At 41.8% G+C, this 19,900-nt stretch overlaps 1 protein-coding gene across 4 annotated transcripts in view; it reads right to left on the reverse strand.

Moving 5' to 3' along the window:
- Positions 1-234: 234 nt before the first annotated feature.
- scube1 (signal peptide, CUB domain, EGF-like 1) overlaps positions 235-19,900 on the reverse strand; it is a 111,395-nt gene continuing 91,729 nt past the window's right edge. For 2 of the 4 annotated variants that reach the window (XM_034863787.1, XM_034863784.1), the window contains 15 exons: positions 17,889-18,011; positions 14,979-15,095; positions 14,009-14,131; positions 13,786-13,905; positions 12,135-12,233; positions 11,407-11,523; positions 11,085-11,240; positions 10,354-10,557; positions 7,891-8,052; positions 7,015-7,182; positions 4,952-5,113; positions 3,825-4,022; positions 1,472-1,624; positions 1,218-1,297; positions 235-856 (listed from right to left, as the gene is read on the reverse strand). In XM_034863787.1, coding sequence (XP_034719678.1) covers positions 704-856; positions 1,218-1,297; positions 1,472-1,624; positions 3,825-4,022; positions 4,952-5,113; positions 7,015-7,182; positions 7,891-8,052; positions 10,354-10,557; positions 11,085-11,240; positions 11,407-11,523; positions 12,135-12,233; positions 13,786-13,905; positions 14,009-14,131; positions 14,979-15,095; positions 17,889-18,011 — 2,135 coding nt within the window. In that variant the 3' untranslated portion in view covers positions 235-703. Of the gene's footprint in view, positions 857-1,217; positions 1,298-1,471; positions 1,625-3,824; positions 4,023-4,951; positions 5,114-7,014; positions 7,183-7,890; positions 8,053-10,353; positions 10,558-11,084; positions 11,244-11,406; positions 11,524-12,134; positions 12,234-13,785; positions 13,906-14,008; positions 14,132-14,978; positions 15,096-17,888; positions 18,012-19,900 lie in introns of all 4 variants that reach the window. The other 2 variants (XM_034863786.1, XM_034863783.1) reach the window with 1 other exon arrangement.

The raw sequence follows: 19,900 nt of genomic DNA on the forward strand, positions 1-19,900 counted from the left end.
TTATTTTTGTTGTTGTTGCGGTTGTGTGTGAATGTGTTTGTTGGAACTGTCTTGAATAAGGACCAGCAATGGGTGGGGTAGGCATGTAAATGGGGACGGGGGTGGGAGAAGTGGTCGGATGGTGGGGTGGGTTGAGGGAAGCGGGGTGGTTGGTAGGGGTGGGTTGAAATAGTTTTAGTTTTGCCTTTATTTGATGTACTTCCTGGTACCTAATCCTGATGACCCACAGAAATTATTAAAACATCCACCACCAGTACTGCAGTTATTGCACCTTCACTGGCACGCATGGCCACCCTGTCTTAAGGAGCTGCTAAATGTTATTGTACCAAACTGGAAAAAAATACTCTTCAGTATAAAATGTTCAGATTTAAGGAAAGAATATATACACACAATTTATATCGGGCATCTCCCACTTTGTTTTAAAAATATTAATACTGGCCTGCAAAACCCATATTGGTCAAACCTTATAGAAAAAGCTGTAGTAGCAAGAGAGAAGCGTGTGTGATGTGTTACTACTTAAAGGGGTCAAAGATGAGGAAAGGCAGCATGTGAGGATTGAGGAAAAATACAGGAAATGAAGATGTGTAGTCATAAAACAGATACAAAAACACATTGACAAAGGCAGTGAGAAGTAGACAAGGGAGGGGGGGGGGGGGGTTACATTTAAGTTGATGGATTTAACAGGACAGTGGAGAGGCCCCGTCTATTTGTACGGCCTTAGGAACCTGGTGACTTTGGAGCGCAGCAGCTTGATGAAAGAGCGAGGGAACATCTCTTTGGACTCCTGTGCCGTGTACCTGAAGTAGTTCTGGGGATGGGCCAGCACGTCAAACAGGGCCTTTATTAGCTTCTTGTCCTGCAGGGAGGACACAAGGACAAAGAGTGTCATGGACCAATCATAGGAGTTTAGGACTTTTTCAACCTTCACTTTTTTTATAATTAAAAAATTCAAGGAAAATGTAATCAGAAAAGGGTTTATTGCCACAGTAAGTTACATCAACGTGGAATTTGCCTTGGTGAATGGTGCAGACAGACATACACAAACATTTAACATTATTAAGAAATAAAAGAGTGCAGATTGTAAAATATACAGTATGTGCAAAGGGCAGATGTATAGTCCAGGAAGAGTGTGGTGAGTAGGGTTGTGGGGGTGAATCTCAGTGGAGGTCTAGGGTCTTGTTAATGTCATTCGATCAGAATCTAAGGCTGTTAGATACCTTTAGTATCTCCTGGTGGTTCTCAGAGGCATAGAGCCTGCCATCGCGCACTATGTCCTCTATCAGCTGTTGGTAGTCCTCTGGGACGGGGAACCACAGATCGTAGAGTATATAGAGTAAAGATAGGTCGCAATAGCAAAATCAATAACAACATATACATGATTCACAAGTAAATTTATCATTTTTAAATGACTAATAAGCCACTCTTGGCAGCCTGTATGTGAGATGTGAAAGTTGTTTTGAAGGGGTCTCACCATCGTAGGTGACGTATGGAACTTGGAACCCTTTGCCACTGTTGCCCTCGTTGGACTTAAACTGAATCCAGAGCTTGCGAGAGCGAGAGGTGAAGGCAATGGGCCGCTCATAGGTCTGACACGTCTCATAGGTGGTGATGGAGGTAGGAAGGGCTGGAGGAAGGGTACAAACATGTCACAATAGTAATTATCCACATCCTTAGGGTTTACAGACATATCATCTGGTATGTATCAGGAGATAAGTTGGCCTTAAGGAAGAAGTATTCAGATCCTTTGCTCAAGTAAAAGTACTAATACCACACTGTAAAAGTACTCTTATGACAAGAAAAAGTCCTACATTTAAAGTTTATTGCCACAGTAAGTTATATCAACGTGGAATTTGCCTTGGTGAATGGTGCAGACAGACATACACAAACATTTAGTAGTCAGGAGATAAGTTGGCCTTAAGGAAGAAGTATTCAGATCCTTTGCTCAAGTAAAAGTACTAATACCACACTGTAAAAGTACTCTTATGACAAGAAAAAGTCCTACATTGAAAGAAAACCTAAGGAAAACAATTATGCAGGCATCATCAGGAAAATGTACTTAAAGTATTAGCAGTGCTCAAGTGCAGAAAGATCTTCACATTTTAGAAACAAATGATAAAAACCGTTCTGTCAATCAATTAAGTGTTTAATGGTCTAACGATTTCAGGTGGACTTGTTGGCCTGTATGTTTTTGGGTAGTTTAATTTATAATAAAACATTATATTTTATAAACTACGTGTGTTTTGTGTGCAAAAATCTTTACATTCGACCACTTTGAGTTGGTAAGGGTGGGTTAGCTTAGTTTAGCATAACAACTGGAAATAGCAAGCGTGATTCTGTGTTGACTGTGTTCATTTTGTTTTCGTCAGTGACAACAATAATAACGTATACCAGTGATGGAAGAAGTTTTCAGATCCTTTACTTCAGTAAAAGTACTAATACCGCACTGTGAAAGTACTCTGTTACAAGGTAAATTTCAGCATTGAAAAGGTTATTTAAGTAAAAGTATGTAAGTATCATCAGGAAATTGTACTTCAAGTATTGAAGTGGTTAATGGTCTAATGATATGTTTGGTGTGCAAAAATCTTATTTTTTACTTAAGTACAGTATGTACCAAATTGATTTAGCGCAACTAAAAGCCACATGAGAACTTTTCTCCCCTGCAACTAAAGTCAGGATTAGTGATTACTTCTGTGAGAAAGCATATCATTGAACTGAATGATTGCCATGTTTACAGGTGCCCAACTAATAGCATTAAAGGGGGAAAAAAACAGAGTCGGATTGAACCGGACTAAATTACACAGGTTTGCATATGTCCTCAGGCGGGGGTCTTCAAAGTGTTTATATCCAAGGACCCCTTAACTGAAAGATCAGCTCCCCCACACTACATATAGTTTATAAAATGAGGATGCATACTAACCAAGGCCTATAATAACATGTAGAATGACCTAAAGCCTTTAAACATACATTTTTTTGATCAAAGAATTCTAAGGCATTGGAATAATAATTGTTGCCATGATATTATGAATCATGTTTTCATGTTAAACATACGTAGATGTGGCACAGTGAATCCTTAGGGAAAACGCTATCTGTGGACGGCTACTGTATTTGATCCCTTACCTACAGGCCAGTAAGAACTATGATTCTGGACCTTGGAGAATAATATGTTTGGATTGTGAACATTTTCCAATTGAAGTATTGCACCTGCGTCCACCAGAAGGACCTGGGATTGCTTTGTCAAGTGCTGCTTCCAAAGTCAAGAATGTCATACTCAACTTTAAAGTCAACACAGATTAGAAGTCCTAGACAGGATCTTGCTTAGAATCTGGTCTAATGACAATTGAGCAAACTGAATTTGAGTTGAGGATTGTTACGTTGAATGGTCTTAAATGACCTTAAATTCCAACTTTGGTCGGTTTCACGACTAGGGATGGGTCTTGAGACCTGGTTCTATTAAGGACTACGTTCCAAATTTTTAAAAAAATTAACAAGATACGAGCTTATCGGTACTACTGTCAAGACTAGTGGATCATATAACGTTATGTGTTAAAATAGATACGTGCGTGAAGTGGGACACGCATACACTATAAAGTTACATCTAATCTAATGAAATCTAATAATCTATTTGCGATTTGTCAATTTGTGTTTCCCTGTTGGAGCTGCTGCCCCTGCAACCCGATACCGGATAACCGGATGAAGATGGATGGACATAATTTGAGCAACCTTTGGCTGGCAATGGACATTAACAATTGCATTTGACTACCAACATAAAGACCATGACTCTGTCTGAGTGATTGGTTAAAAAATATTATTGTGATTTTTTTTACCACTCTTCCTCATGACTAGCACGTCTCCACACTCATCCTCAATGGGGAGGAAGATCTCTGGTACCACGATGAGAATCCGCCTCTTGTGTGGTGGGTTGATGGTCCAGATGCAGTCAACGTTGGATGGGTAGTCTCCTGGGTAGTTAGGAGACTCAATGTAGCCTGTGTATTCTCCCAGCTCGCCTCCACACAGCTGGTCTGAGGGCAGAAGAATAGAAACAAACAACAGTGACCGATGAGCGGCTATGGTTCCGGAAGTGATTTTCTGATTAAATGCCTGTAATTAGAGCTTTGAGCCTTGAACCAAGCCAACCAGCTATGAGAGGAATCATGACCAGAAAACATTATATTCACTTGGGGGTGTGATGCACAGTTGTTATGTTTTTTTTTTTTTACTGGGGTTATCTTTCCTGTCTTGCTCCTTGTGTTTGTTTCTTGGTCTGTTCCCCGTTAAGTGTCTGTTGTCCTGCTTCCTGTTTTATGTTGATAGTCTGGTTTCCTGTCTTGTCTGATCTTGTCTGGTTTTGCGTAGTGCTTGTCTGATTGTCCTGCCCCGCCCTAATGTGCTTCACCTGTCGTCTCACCTGTTCCCCATTACCTGTTGTACTCAACCTCTGTGTTCCTTTTGTCTTGTGATTTGTCGTTTTGCCCTGTCCCTGCATGCAGCCTGGCTCCGTGTCTTGTCATGTGCTGCACATCTCCAGTTTGCCTATTATCCTGCTTGTGCTCCTGTCTGTGATCTTGTCTGCCCTCCAGCCTTCCCCGTGAGTTTCCCTGGTGGCATTTGGTGGATGTTGTTCCAAAGGTTTCAAATTGCAGAGAAGTAATGAGTTCCCATTCCAAATGTACCACTTTATTATCAGAGAACATTGTTTCTTTTTCTGTCAATGTACAACTTTAATCTTTGAAATTCTGAGCTTTCTCCCCTCTTTGTCCGTAACATTAGTTTTTTCCTACAATGGCCTTAAAACACTGTCGTTGCAGAAACAATTAGCGCTTGCCAACATCAAGCTAACAAGAAACTCTGTGGCAGATACAGTTTCTGATACTTTTGAGTGGTTTACTGGTCTGGCCCACTTAAGATTAAATTAGATCTTACATACTGTACGTATGTTGGACAACATTACTTTTGCAGTGGGACACGTTGGTGGCCCCGTCAAAGTCAGTGGTGGTGTTCCCCGGGCAGGTGATACAGTAGTTCTGCCCAAACTCAGACTGGTAGGTTCCTGCTGGGCAGCGGATACAGCGATGGGTACTGGAGTTGTAGTAGTGTCCAGGAGCACAGTGCACTGAGGAGTAACAGGAAGCAGTCGGTGGACACACAGCAGAAAATAAAGAGAATAAACAGCAGGCCATCTATAAGACACAGCTTTGATATTATTCCTGCCTAGATTACAAAGTAGGCATATAAACAGAGAACTAAACCCTGTACAGATGACTCTATCATCTACGTGTGCAAATTGCCGTCTCATATAAACATCTGAACAATACTTTATGACAACATTAACAATGACGCTGCGGACAAATGGCTTGTGTCTTTGCAAATGCCAGCATTAACATATGCAGTTTTAAAGTAGTAGATAAGATAAAAAGCTCAAATTACACGGAAGTCAACCAACCTATGGAATATTAACCAAGGCTTAAAGTCTACAGCAGAGCGCTGATTGGACCTGACGCTATTGGCTATGATTTTTCAACTTTTCCCAAGGGCTTGATTCAGGTCGGGTTTGCGCAAATCTCCCGGTGTGTTGTTTAAATGTAGACCTTATAGTCTGAGTAATGTCATGAATAATGTTTGGGCTGTGTACCGCTGGGTGTTAGTGCCATCTACCAGTTATCTATTTCACTCTCATACATGGATAAAAAACAGTGGAAAATTGTGTTCTTAAGCCCGAATGTGCTTGGGTCGGGCTTGGAGAGAAACTATGCGGGTTAATGTTGAGCCAGATTTTTCGGGCCTAATCATAGCTCTTGTCTACAGTCATGCTCTGTGAGGCTTTACTTATGTTGCGTTCCATTTAACTTAAAACTCAGAGCTGGGAATGACGTCAAACCCGAGTTGAATGCGTTACCATTCACAAGTTGGATTTGTTGTCATGGGTTAGCTCTAGCCAGGTTAGTCATTGTTAGCAATAACAGTCATTAACAATGCATTATGCTGTTTTTTATCCATACAAACAGCGATAACAACAGGTCCACAGATACAAGTTGGACAGTCACAGGACTGTGTGTACAAATGATTTAGTGACACACAAATAAGACAAAAGTGTAATAACTGTTGATGGGCATCCATGTTGGACTTTGAACTCGGGGTTGTCCAAGATGGGAAATCCGAGGTCAGGGGGCAGGTTTCCAACTTTGACCTTGGAAAATTTCACTTCCGTGTACAAATGGAATGCACTATTAGCCACAGAAGTGCTTTGAGCTAAATACTTGCATGCTTACAATGACTATGTGCTAACAGCCTGATGCTAATATGGTATAATGTTAAACATGTTTAACCATCTTCGTTCAGCATTTTAGCATGCTCACATTTGCTCTATTAGAATTAAACACAGAGTACAGCTGAGGCCGATGGGAATATCATTGCAAACTCAGTTTTAGACACATTTAAACTTTGACCGGACAATGGTGGGGTTCCGGGGCCTCTAGCGGGTCTTCAAAGTTACTGCAGGGGCGCCACCAAATTGGCTTAACATAAATCTAACACATTATTAGCAAATGCAACTCTGCCTAACCCAGACCCACTAAGGCCATTCAACAGTTAATAAAAAGGATGTGCCACATGTATGTTTAACATAAAGACATAATGTATGAAATCATGGCAACAATTGAATAGCTTGTATGCAAAAAAGGTATCGATAAACGCTTTAGGCTGCCTTACAGGTTATTGTAGGCCCAGGTTAATTTTATACAATTGGAGGGGGGCTGCTCCGTCTCTCTTTAAGTTAAAATTCTTTAACTGGCATCCACACTGAAGATAAATAAAAAACGCATATCTCTGATTACAGCCCACCTCAAATACATGTAAATGCATTTGAAATGCATTTGAGCTGCCACATTGCTTTTTCGACTGTGGGCATAGTTATATTGAAAAACAAAATTGTATCAAGAGACAAATAATAGACATATAGAGATGCACACTATCTGACACACAAAGACAGTGACACACACAGATACAAAGCCTCACCTTTCGCCTCACAGTCCCTGAAGGACACTGATCCTTCATACTTGGTCAGGAGACCTCCTCCACAGAGGAAGCAGAGAACTCTGCCTGGTTCTGGCTGGTAGGAACCCAGTGCACAGGGCTGGCATGGACGGAACCCGTCAGCAGAGAAGTGGCCTGCTGTACACTGACCTGAGGGATGGACAGAAGAAAATCTCTGAGATCCTCTTAATGTATCCGTAGACACTGATGGAAGTTGGATACTGATTACACAATGTAAGTGTTTCTCAGTGAGGATCAGTTGGTAAATATATTTCTAATCTCCGCTCTTAACAAAGAGCTCAGTGACTGAACACACTGTACTGGCTGTTCAGATTCACTGTGCATGAAGGGCCACTAGGTGGTGCCAACCGAACACACATTATACAGTATGTCCCAATGTAGAGAAGACTAATTTCACCTGCAGTCCTAATACTGAACTTTAAGAAAAGGAAGCCAAAGGAAAATTCAAATCTCCCAATTATCAGCAATGACAAACATAAAAGAAGGAAAAAAAAAAGTCTATAGACAGGGGAAACATTTAAGGTACTCTAATGCAGTGGTTCTCAACCTTTTTGAGTCGCAACCTGGTGTTCGCGACCCCCCCCACCCTGCCAATGACCTGCCGAAACAGCACCCTTTCTGTTTTCCAGGATCTCCAGATTTAAAAATTACGCTCTCAATATATCTATAAACTTCCCACATGAATGTAACAATCGTTCCTCAGTGTAAAATATGTTATTTAATTTTTTTCTCCCCAACCATCTGGCAACCCCCAGAAATGATCAGCCAACCCCCAGGTTGAGAACTCCTGCTCTAATGGACCAGCTCCTGTGTCTTAACAGGATTAAGGTGACATACCTCCACACTGAGACACATTCTTGGCGCCAGCGATGCCCTGTCCTTCAGTGCTGGGACATGGCTCACAGGACAGCTGCCCCACCGTGTCCTGGTAGGTACCGGCAGGACACTGGACACACTGATCCTGCTCCCCACTGTAGAATGTCCCCACACCACAGCTCACTGAGGAGGAAGACACAGGTGGATACTTTCGGAAGATTATACTTAAGCGGTAGAACCCCTCTATTTTTGTATGTTTTAGTTAATATTATAATTTGTTGTCTGCCTCGCCGGCTCAAATTCCCGTGAGATGGAATGAGCAAGAAACATGAACCTTGGGGTGGCAGTGTGATTAAACTTTGAAACTTTGAAAGGCCACGTCCCCCAAACCGTAAGTTCGATTGACTTGAAATTTCTTACGCAAGTGCAGCTTAATTTGTTCTACAGAAAAGCCTCAAGGACCATTAAGGTCCCCCTAGAAAATGTTTCTGCCATTTAAAATTGTTTGAAAAACACATTTTTTAGATCTCTTCTTACACCGTAGCGCCGATTGCCACCAAATTTCCGATGAACCACCAATGGATCAAGCTTAAAGAGCTCAACAGTCCCGCCCACAGCGGGTTTTGGAAGTAGAAATACAATGCAATTTCATCATTGACAGCTGGGTATAAGCCATAAAATCGATGGTAGACTTAAAACCAGCTACCACATGACTAAGCGATATGCTTATAAAGATGCCAAAGTTCATGGGGCAACAACCTTGTTTTGAGATAAATGTCTTTTATTTGCATTGTTTGGATGTACTTCATTATCCACAATCCTGAAAAAGTCCACAATCCCACAGTGATACCTCTGATTGTTAGAACTCAATCAAGATGAGCAAGATGAGAATCCTGTTTTACAAGGATTTACGACTGCTACCACGCTTCTGCCATTAGCCTTCACCGGAAAGCTAAAGTTAGTTTAGCTAATTTGGCTAACCACTAGCGGACAGCTTGATTCATTCTAAAAAAAATTTAAGTCAAACTACTTATACCCTGCTTTCACTGGGAAACGTAACAGTTGTTATATATTTTAACATTTATTTTCAGGTTCTATTTTGAGGATCTTTTAAAGTTATTACATGCTCTCTCAGCTAGCGGTTAGCCGAATTAGCTGTTAGCTAAATTAACATTAGCTTTCTTCTTTCAGTGGTGCGCAGTGGTTTATGGGATGAGTAGTTCCATTGTTCGATAATGAAAATATGTACACAGTCTTGTACCTTTTTGGATTTTCTGTTCGTTTTTTCACTCACAATGATATGTTGTATGCTTCTGAGTCACTCATTTTTCCATACGTCAATGGAAGAAATGACTGGGAAATTTACTTCCCAAAGAACCCAAGGTCTCTCGGAGGGTGGGCGGACTGTTGAGCTCTATTACAGGTTGTATAAAGTGTGTCCATTACTTTCTCAAGTCATTGACCAATGAACTTCAAAACGGGCGTGGCTCTGGACATAAATTATTACAAATCAGCAACTGTAAGGCCAATCATCACAAAACTCAAAGGGTCTGTTCAGATAAGTGCCCCAGATATACCCAGACAGTTATATATACATACACCACTAGGGGGCACTACACTACGCCAGGTGAGTGACATTACACACGGTTTACTATAAATCACATATTAATTGTCCAATCATCAAATCTGTCAGGATATGTCCTCATTGGTAGCTGAACCATGCAGTGAAAGTTTCATTCAAATTGAACACCAGGGGGCGCTATAAACGCCAATCGCCAACAAACTGCAAATGATGTAGCGCAAATCAGGCTATAAATGACTAAATATTTGTCCAATCAACACAAAACTTCCAGGAAATGTCTCCATAATGACTTTACACATACACTGCAAGTCTCATTCAAATTGACCACTAGGGGGCTCTTAAAATGCACAATAACTGGAAGTGGAATGACGCAAATGAAGGTTTGAGCTTGGAATCGCAGCTTGAGGCTTTTTTAGCAATTGTTTTTGTGTTGTGAATCTGCTTTTCTCAAATCACTGTACATATCACACTGAATTGAAAATAAATGTTTTGACAAAAGAGTTTTAGGCATTTTAAACAAAGTGCACCTTTTGTCTAAGCGTTACAAAGCTTGCAGGATATGTTTTATAACGACATTGGACCACATGTGTGAAATTACTTTAAAGAAATTAGGGGAAAAAAAAGCAAATTGACGCTTGCAACTATATTATTATTCATTTTTTGGGGGGCATTTTGGCCTTTAATTGATAGGACAGCTAGAGAGGAAAGGGGGAGAGAGATGGGAAAGATGTTGGGCTGCTGCGGTAAGGACTGAGCCTTAATACATTGGGCCCACGCTCTACCAGGTGACCTACCATGGCGCCCCAGGTGGCTACTTTCTGTGGCTCCTATTGATCTTCCTCTTCAAAAGATGGCAGCAACATCATGACACTAACAGACAACTAGTTAAACTCCATACTAACCACATTTTCCGTCTCGGAGGACTTGCCCCGTGCTGCAGGCCTCGACTCCCTCTGGTGCCCTGGACGGTTTCTGGGCCACCTCGTACTCCGTCCCAAAGAACTGGATGTAAAACTGCTGTTTGTTGATGGACTTCCTGAGCGTCCGCATGGTGCTCTGCAGCTTCTGCTTCATCCTTTCCCGCACACAGTCCACATTACACGTGTCTGAGGCAACAACAGGAAAATGAAATATTTTCTTTCTGAATGCTTTGCTTGTTCATGCACATCATTATGTATTCTGTATATGGTTCGGAACCTTTCAGTTACTGTTCCTGAAAGTCTCTTCAGACTACTGAAGAGACTTTCAGTAACAATTGTTGATTTGGCATTTCAAGTTCACATGCATGCAAGGAATGCATGCATTCATTGTAAAGTCTATTGGCAATGTATGAATTTTTACTATTCCATATATATTTCATGTATATTGTATGTATGTATATTGGATCACAGTATTTTTATTTATATTTATATTCTGTGCTGTGTGACTGATTTTGCTGCTGTAACCATAATTTCCCATTTTTTGGGATCAAGAAATATCTATCTATCTATCTATCTATCTACCTACCTACCTATCTACCTACCTACCTACCTACCTACCTACCTACCTACCTACCTACCTACCTACCTACTTGAACTAACTAACTATTCCAGCTGGAGATTTGGGTTAGGTAAGAAGGAAAGGCAGCTCTCACCTGAAGCTTCTTCCTCCTTCATCTCCATCTCAAACTCAGCTGTGATGTGGGAAACCTCTTTGGAAGGAGATTTGCGTCCCCGTCGGCGCTTCTTAGATGAGTCGCACTTGAGGTTGACAAAAGTTACCTGGCAGTCGTCGGTGCAGGGGAACTGGCCTACTCCCAGGGGAAAATACAGAGGTGAAGAAAGGGGAGGAGGAAAGGAAAAGTTATGAGCTAGATTATAATGCTTTAAAAGATAAGTACAGACTTTCAGTTAAAACATAGATTATAAATGCTAGTGTCTTCCTAAACACTTGCTAATCCAGTACAATGTCTTTACCTTGCAGGTTCTGCTTGGATGAATCTCTGTGTTTCTCCTTGTTGCGGGGCTTTAGGTGACACTTGGCGTCTTTGATCTTGAACCTGGCCTTCTGTTTGATTGGGGGGGCCAGTGTGTCTTTATTTAATCACAGCGGAGAGAAACACAACACTGTTAATCATGATAGAAACCACAGGTGTGTAAAAAGTACATTAACTGTGCACCTGTTGTTTTTTAAAGTAACTTCCAAATGTATAATACTATTCATTTTTTTATACAACTTAATCGTCAGCAATTAGGCTGGTTTCGTAAGCAATCGTTCTTCTACTTATTGGTAATGAAGCTGAATGTGTCAATCGTTTATCCATTACTTTGAACTATTTAAACTATTAAGTCAGTAGTTTTGGCTAACTAGTTAAACTGTTAAGTCAGTAGCTTTAGCTAACTATTTAAACTGTTTAGCCAGTAGCATTAGCTTACTTTTTGAACAGTTTCAGCCGCAGTCACTACTTATTGCTTACCATTTCAGCCGATATTGCACTACTTTTAGCTACCAGTTTAAAAGTCCTTTGTGCAGCTGTTACAAATTACATTTTCTTTTAATCAAAACAGTAATTTTTTCCAAGTAACCCCCGGGGTACAAAGTGTCTGGTTGTTAATCACTGTCCTAAAGTAATAATAATCTGATAATTAAGATAAGAAAGTACCATTATACGTGTTAGTAACAGTTTTTCTCAGGGCTACTGTACCGGCACATGTAGGTAACGCAGTGGTGGCATTCCTCTTCTGAGGAGCTTTACCAGGCTGTACAGGCACTCCACAGCTCAGTGTGTAGCTGTTCTCTGAGTCTGTAAGGAGAACACACACACACACACACACACACACACACACACACACACACACACACACACACACACACACACACAAAGTCTACAGTGAGAATAGAGATATCAGACATGATGATGAGAGGTTAGGAAGTTTTTAGTTTAAGTCTTAAGTTTTGTATGGAAGCATGTGTGTTTCACTTGGCGGTGGGCCGGGCCACGCCCATATTCTAAATGCTGTATGATCTTACTCTCTTCATGTATTTAGAAACGTGACCAACAGCCCAGAGAAAACTCTGCTGCCATGGCACCATTAACTTCTATTGAGAAATGAACGCCCAAATGAGAGCTGAATGAATCCTGTCTTGATGTACACACGCACACACTCAAGGACGCATTTCAAGTAAGAAATGAGCGATGAAGCCTTCGGAGGTCATAAAAGCGAGATGATTAAATAAGACCCCCGGCTGTATTATGCCACAGGAATTTACATGGCTCTTTCCCCAGAAAAATTAAGCGGCACTCCAAAAAGACAGAAAACAAATATTTCACTTCATGCCGGTGAGCTATCCATCACTCTCACACCATGGCGGCCAAGTTAAATGGAGCGAAGGCCTCGCTCTGGAAAAGAAGGCATGATGAAAGAATGTAATCGATTTACAGATGTCTGTTAAGTACTATCGCGGGTGGACACACCTGGGTGCCAGCCAAAGTACTGGGACGGTAGAAGCCTTGAAGAAGAAAACTTTGCAGAGTGAAAAATGCATCATTCTGAGTGGGGAGTCCCTTGAGGATCAACCATTAAAGAGCGTGAGCATCAGAGTCAAGCATTAGTTGCACTGAGAGGAAAGGATGGTACAGAAAGCTGTGACAGGGAGCAGTCACCACCAGAGGGAAGCAGCATGTGCAACATGGCCACTGAAACTATACATTTGGCAGTAAAGCTCATTTTAGAGTGGTTTAGTTCATTTCATTTGCTGGGTCACCAACTGTGACATTAAATAAGCAATTCCACAGAGAAAATGTTTCCCATTTTTACTCTCATTTGTTTTTGGTCTATAATAATCTTCTTTATACCCAGATCACTTCCAGACAAAACACAAACTGACACATATGTTGAGATATTTCATAAACAACCATAAAATCTGCCTATATACTGTATATCATATCATATCAATCAACTGGGACTAGAAGAAGGAGACAGGGATCACTAAAGTCCACAGGATTTATTGTAGGAACCATAAAACCCTGACAATTGTGCTCATTCAGGATTTTATTTTGGGGGTCAGCAGGATTCATCAACTAAAAAATGCAGTTGTTGAGATTCAATTTATCTAAGTCTAATTTACACGCAAATGTTCGGTTGTCTTCCTTGACTTATTAACTGAAATAACTATTCAAATATCAACAATAAAACTCCATGTATTGTTGTATACGCACTAATACTTTAGGGTTGGTACTGTAAATCTGTAAGTACCCAGCATATGGTTAATAGGAAAGCTGTGTAAGCATGTGTGTGTGTGTGTGTGTGTGTGTATGTGTGTGTGTGTGTGTGTGTGTGTGTGTGTGTGTTTACCTGCAAGGAAGAGGGCATTGGATGGGCAGGAGAGTGAGCAGACCTCTGCTCCTCCACTCTTGTTGCACATAAGCTGGGCTCGGGGTGCTGGCTTCCCATTAGGAAGACACTTCACCGCCTCTGAGGAACACACATAGTCACATCACCATGACAACCACCTGGACACACACAGACACACACGGAGACACACACAGACACACACACACACACAGATGGTGCTTACCGATGCAATCTTTTTTGTTCCAGTGGAGTTTCTGTCCAGGTGGACACACACACTCGTAGCCTCCCTGGGTATTTATGCAGCCATTCTCACAGCTCCCGTTACTGATGCTGCACTCATCAATGTCTGAGACACAACCACAGACAGTATAATAGCCATAAAACATTATAATTACAATTATAAGACATATAAAGGTGGACAAGAGATGTGATTCTATAGTTCATTACAAACAAACATCCAAATTCCTTTACATCATTGGTACATTGAGGAAAGGGCCCTTAAAGTTAATAAACTATATTTATATAAGCCTTAACAACTATTCAAAGCACTTTCACATAGTACAACTCTGGGTTTGGTGTCTTGGCCAAGGAAACCTTGGGGATCAAACCAACAACCTTCCAATTGGTAGGCATCTAGTCTATCACCTGAGCCACAGTCTACTGTGCTAGCTATTCAAAATCTGTCATGACAGTGTTCGGTGCAAGCACTCAAGTGAACCTTTTTCTTAATTGCCATTATAAAAATGGGAAATAATGAATAGATAACGTAATGTCAGCATTGGATTACATTTTTCAGAAAAGGCTTTAATAAATGCATATTTATGGCTTTCAAATAAGTCAGTCAGTGGAACGGCAGGACAGTCAGAACTGTACTGAGCTACAGGTGTGTGACACTGACAAACACACACACACACACACACACACACACACACACACTCGCTCAGGGAGAAGTTATTCAGAGGAACTGAGGTGTGAGGGAGCTTTCAGCAGCAGCCGTCTGCACACACTCAGTGACCCCTCACCTTCACACCCTGAAAAGCCTTTCCCTTTCAGACGCATGCATGCACACCAACACGCGCATTTGATCTACTCTGTCACACACACATGCACACACATGCACACACACTTTGGCTGTGTCAAACAGCTAATTCCAGGCCCGTTTGCGGGTTCAGATGTTTTTCTCATGCTCTCACCTCCACAGTGAGTGAGGCCATACAGGATGTATCCCTTTTTGCACAAGCACTCAAAGCTGCCAGGGTAGTTGATGCAGGTGTGGTCACAGGTTCTCTCAAAGGAGCATTCGTCAATGTCTGAGGGAGACCAAAGAGATACTAAACTGATGAGAAATATTGGAGACAGTGACTGCAAGACACATTATCATCAGTGACCAATCAAATTAGCTATTTAGCTGTTCTTATTAATATCCATACGGGGGTGTCCTCTTGCATCCAGTGGCCATTAACAAACATTTTAAAGGGAAACAACCCTGATATTTCACATAAATACCATAATGGTTGGTACGACTCATCCTTAGAACACTTTTGTGTATATAATGTCTTTTGTGGCTGAAATAATAGATAAACCCAGATTTACCCCAAATGTAGTAACAAATGTAACAGTAAGCCTGTGTTTGTGTTTGGGAAATGTCAGATCAACTGTAGCACTTAAAAAAAAAAACTGACAGTCTGGCAAACACAAGTTAAGGTTTCAGTAATTGAGTAAATATTGATCAAAACATATCAGGGATTCTGCATCAGTTCAGAAAATTCTTAAATACCACGTATATCATGATGTGAGCCCTTTAAATCAGTCAAATGAGAAAACACGGGTTTTGTTCCACTGCATCGATGGAAGCAAAGGTGAGCGGGATGAGTAGTTCACAGATATTGCGATCTTAATGACTCATTTATGGACTAAAGAGGCCATCCCATTAATCACAGTGGACAGTATGGTAAACAAATAAGAGTTACACACTAAACTAGGACAAGAGCTTGTCCTAATAAAGCAATCCAGAAAAACGTCACTGGACCAACGTTGAGACGGCTCACATTCACAGTCACGTCAATCTGTATGTGTGTGTGTGTGTGTGTGTGTATGTGTGCGCACGCCTGCCTGCGCATGTGTTTATGTATACTTGTCCAACACCAAATATTATTACCTATCAGGAATGGAGGCCAGCGTTTCAAGCTCACCTGGTTTATTTCAGGCTGTTCTGCAGGGCTTTAAAGGGGCTAAAAATACAACATGTTATAATGGAGTTCATCATGTGGAGGAAGTTGTTAAGGCCTGGATGTTGGCTCCGTAAATATTCCAGGCAACTGTTCATGAGAGGGTTTAGGCATAACCTGCTTGTTTGGAGATAGCTCACAAGCAGGGTTTACACAAACTGATCCGGGAACATGAATAAAATAAACGTTGTTTCTGGTTTGGCTGAGATGTTTTTCTGCTGTGTTGATGGGCTGTTTTGACGGTGATCGCTGACATTTATTTAACTACTCTCTCTATCGCTCTGCCTTTCTAAACTTTTAGAATAGAAGAAATAACTTATGCAAATTAATCTCTCTGCTTTGGTTTCGTAGCCAGTTCTGGCAAAGGCTGTAACACTGGCATGTAGTGTCTCACCAGGAGCTATTTTCTCTGGAAAAGCTCGACAGCACAGAAAGAGCTGCCATATTAAACATAATGTTTCATTTGAAGGTCATGTTGAAGCTGAACCGTCTGGATATGTCACCTGATGGAATAAACCTGGCATGATACAGTGGCAAAGGTGTGTCAGAAATACGCACTGCCGCTACGTGGCTACCAACACTCAACAGCACATTAAAGAATCCGAAAGCACCGGCGAAGTGTACACGCTTGGTGGTTTTGGGCCTGGGACTGAAGCACCTTGGGGTTTGGATGTTAATAAACATCATTTTATGTTTATCTGCTCTCCCGTCTTGCTTGCTGCAACTTGAAACCAAGAATCTGCTTTTGGTCATACAAACATAACCGCTGATCGCCAGGAGGCTTTGCATGTACACTACACACCCAGCTACACACCCAGTTGCAATAAACTGTAGATTATATGACTGTGCAGCCTTGACCTTATCTCACTGAATGCATTTACAATGATCAATGGATTTACACACATTCAAATTATTTGTCTCCTGTGAGTCCAGTCGGTCCACTTGGACATTAGCCTAGCATTGCACAAACACTTCACAAACCTGATGGAAAGTGTATATTTTCTCTAGACTCATTTACTGCGGGACCTAGTGTATGCCTGGTTCCTTAGAGAACTCTCGCACAGACGCAAACTTGCTCTAAAGATCCAGTTTCCCATTTACATAGAGATTTCCCTGCCATGATACTTTTATCCAAGATAGGGACTTCTTATGTGTGAATGAATTAATTCAACAGCCTTATCCTGATTTAAATTCGATCAAAGTATGGCACTCTGTGAGATGTCACACACAACATGAGCCGTTGCCAGCTCCAGTCCAGCAGATGGCATCAACTAAAAGGGCTTATTAGCAAGATGGCAGGGTTGCTATGTTGTGGCATGGTTTATGCAGTGTTTTACTGCATGTTTGCAGTGATACTATCCTTAAAAGAGACATCGAAATTAAAGGTGCTGCGTGTAGGTTCTAGCCCTTCCCTTTCCAAAGGTGCACTAGAATCTACGGTGGCCTTCAGGTAACTTTCAAATGTAAAGGCCTCTCCAGAGCCGGTGTTCGTCCATTCTTGGCTACTGTAGGAACATGGTGTTGCAACATGGCGGGCTCCGTGGAAGAAGACCTGCTTCCCATACTGATTTGACGGAAACACGGTTATTGTGTCAGGTGATAATACACCTGTGACATAACTCTGATTCACAATTATCAGATTGACAGCACTCTAGTCTAATGGTTTTGGGATGGGCAATCATATTTCAAGGGAGGAGGAAGCTAAGAGCCTGTAGTCCAATCCACTGCTGGGTCATAAAACAATAAGTCTCTGAGTTTTGGCAGGTGAAACCACAGGGACTCAACATTCAATGTACATATAGACCTGAGTGCTGGGTGACACCCTGAGCCTGATAGCAGCACTGATGACACAGTTTTACAGCCGCAGTCACTGACCTTCACATGTCCGTTCATCAGTGAGCAGTTTGTGTCCTTTCTGGCAGCTGCATTCGAAGGATCCCACTGTGTTCCGGCAGAAGTGATCGCAGCCTCCGTTGTTCTCCTGGCATTCGTCGATGTCTGGGTTGATAAGTTAAAAGAATGGAAAACAGAAGTTAGTGTCAAAGCTCAACCCATGATTAGGACCTGAGACCGACTGATTCACATTGTGGCTTTGTTTGGTGTGGATGTGTAGCCTAAGGCATCAATTTCTAAAACAAAGTTCCCATTTCTACTACATAAGTGACCCAATTTAAAGATATATTTAATCTTCTTCTGCTGTCATGTAATAGACTTCGCTGACTCTACTCTTTGTTTTTTCTTTTCATTGTCTTTTCCAAATAAGGTGCGGCGTTTCATCATGGTGTGTGTACTGGAGGGGTAGTGCTTGTTTAACAGGGCTCCAGCAGGCAGCTTGGATCAATCCTTGGAAGTTTAGCTCGGGGTTTTTTCACAGGGATCCCGCTGTCTTATCGCATGATAAGCTAGTTACCTGGAACTAAAGGAGTCTAGCTGCTCGGAGAGAGGAAGAGGAGAGACTTTTCATGCTCCTTCCCTTCGGATGGGGAGTGTTGTCCAATGAAAAGGGTCACCTCTTAATGTCTGCCTGTGAACATAATAGCAATTATGTTCCTGCAAAAACATTATTGGCCACCAAATGACTCATTTATGAGAGTACCTTCTAGTAGACAGGTTAGCTTTTTTATCATTTGAGTTTCATGATCAGACAAAGAAGATTGACTTTATGTCCCAATTAAAAGTTAGGGAAAGGTCAAAAGTAAAGGACGAAGAAACCCGTAAAGATTCAGGGAAGCGTCATTAAAAGCCCATGACAACATGTTTTACACCCTAAACCTGCCTGTGGTCCCATAGTGAAACAAACACACACACAGGTCTAAGGTCCAGAGAGAGAGAGAGAGAGAGAGAGAGAGAGAGAGAGAGAGAGAGAGAGAGAGAGAGAGAGAGAGAGAGAGAGAGAGAGAGAGAGAGAGAGAGAGAGAGAGAGAGACTGCAAACTGCAAAATCACGACTGTCTATGTCTATGTCTTTTTCTTATGAATGCATCGTTCATCGTTCATCTAGGAACTGTACTCTATCCAGATCATGGAAGTTTTTTGTCATTTTCTTTTAGACAACATTTTCAGAATAAGAGCAAGCAGAAAAGATCAAGCTGGATTGAAGCTGGGTTTGGAAAGTGGAGTGGCTGAGGGTGGAGGAGGGGAGCAGGAGCAAAGGAGTAGCAAGAGGGGACAATAGTCTGACGGATTACACTGGCTAAGCCCTTTTTGATTGGTGCTCTAAGTGATGAAAACTGGGAGGGATGACCACCTAAGCCCTTGAGCCGGGGAAGAAGTCCGGCAAGACACGACGGAGCGAGGGAGAGAGGGGGAGAGGACGGAGGTGAGACAAGACGGAGAAGAAGAGGCAGGAAAGTAGGGAGAGAAACGAGAACAGAGGGAGAAAGTATAGGTTTGGGGCAAGGGAGAGAAGAGAATTAAAGGAAGAACTCTTATTTCCCTCAACTTTCAGCGTTTCTTAGCAACACAAATGGCGTTTTTCCACTGCTGGTAACAGCTTGCCTCGGCTCGCCTCGGCCCGCCTCGGCTCGCCTCGGCCCATTATATTTCCGTTTTCCATTGCAGATTGAGTAAAGCCTCAGCGTGGCTGGTCACTATAGCAACGCGTGATGACGTAATTTTCAGCGCGGGTCACAACAGCACGTCGGCTACTCGCCGCAGCCAGAAGAAATGTTTTGTTTCAAAAGAAGCTGAAGGAAGCAACGAAAATCACCGCTAAAAAAAACAGGAGTTTGGGAATACTGACGGAGTTCAGACGTCGACATGACTGTTGTTCGCCGACACAAAAGGGTAAGTTAAGTTTCCGGTAACGTTAACTTTAGCAACCATGATTACACACCAACATGTTTGCTGTGTACTGTTTGTGTTTCAGAGCATTCACGCTCTGCAAAA

Source organism: Etheostoma cragini, chromosome 23, assembly GCF_013103735.1.
Source record: "Etheostoma cragini isolate CJK2018 chromosome 23, CSU_Ecrag_1.0, whole genome shotgun sequence".
Taxonomy (NCBI): Eukaryota; Metazoa; Chordata; class Actinopteri; order Perciformes; family Percidae; genus Etheostoma; species Etheostoma cragini.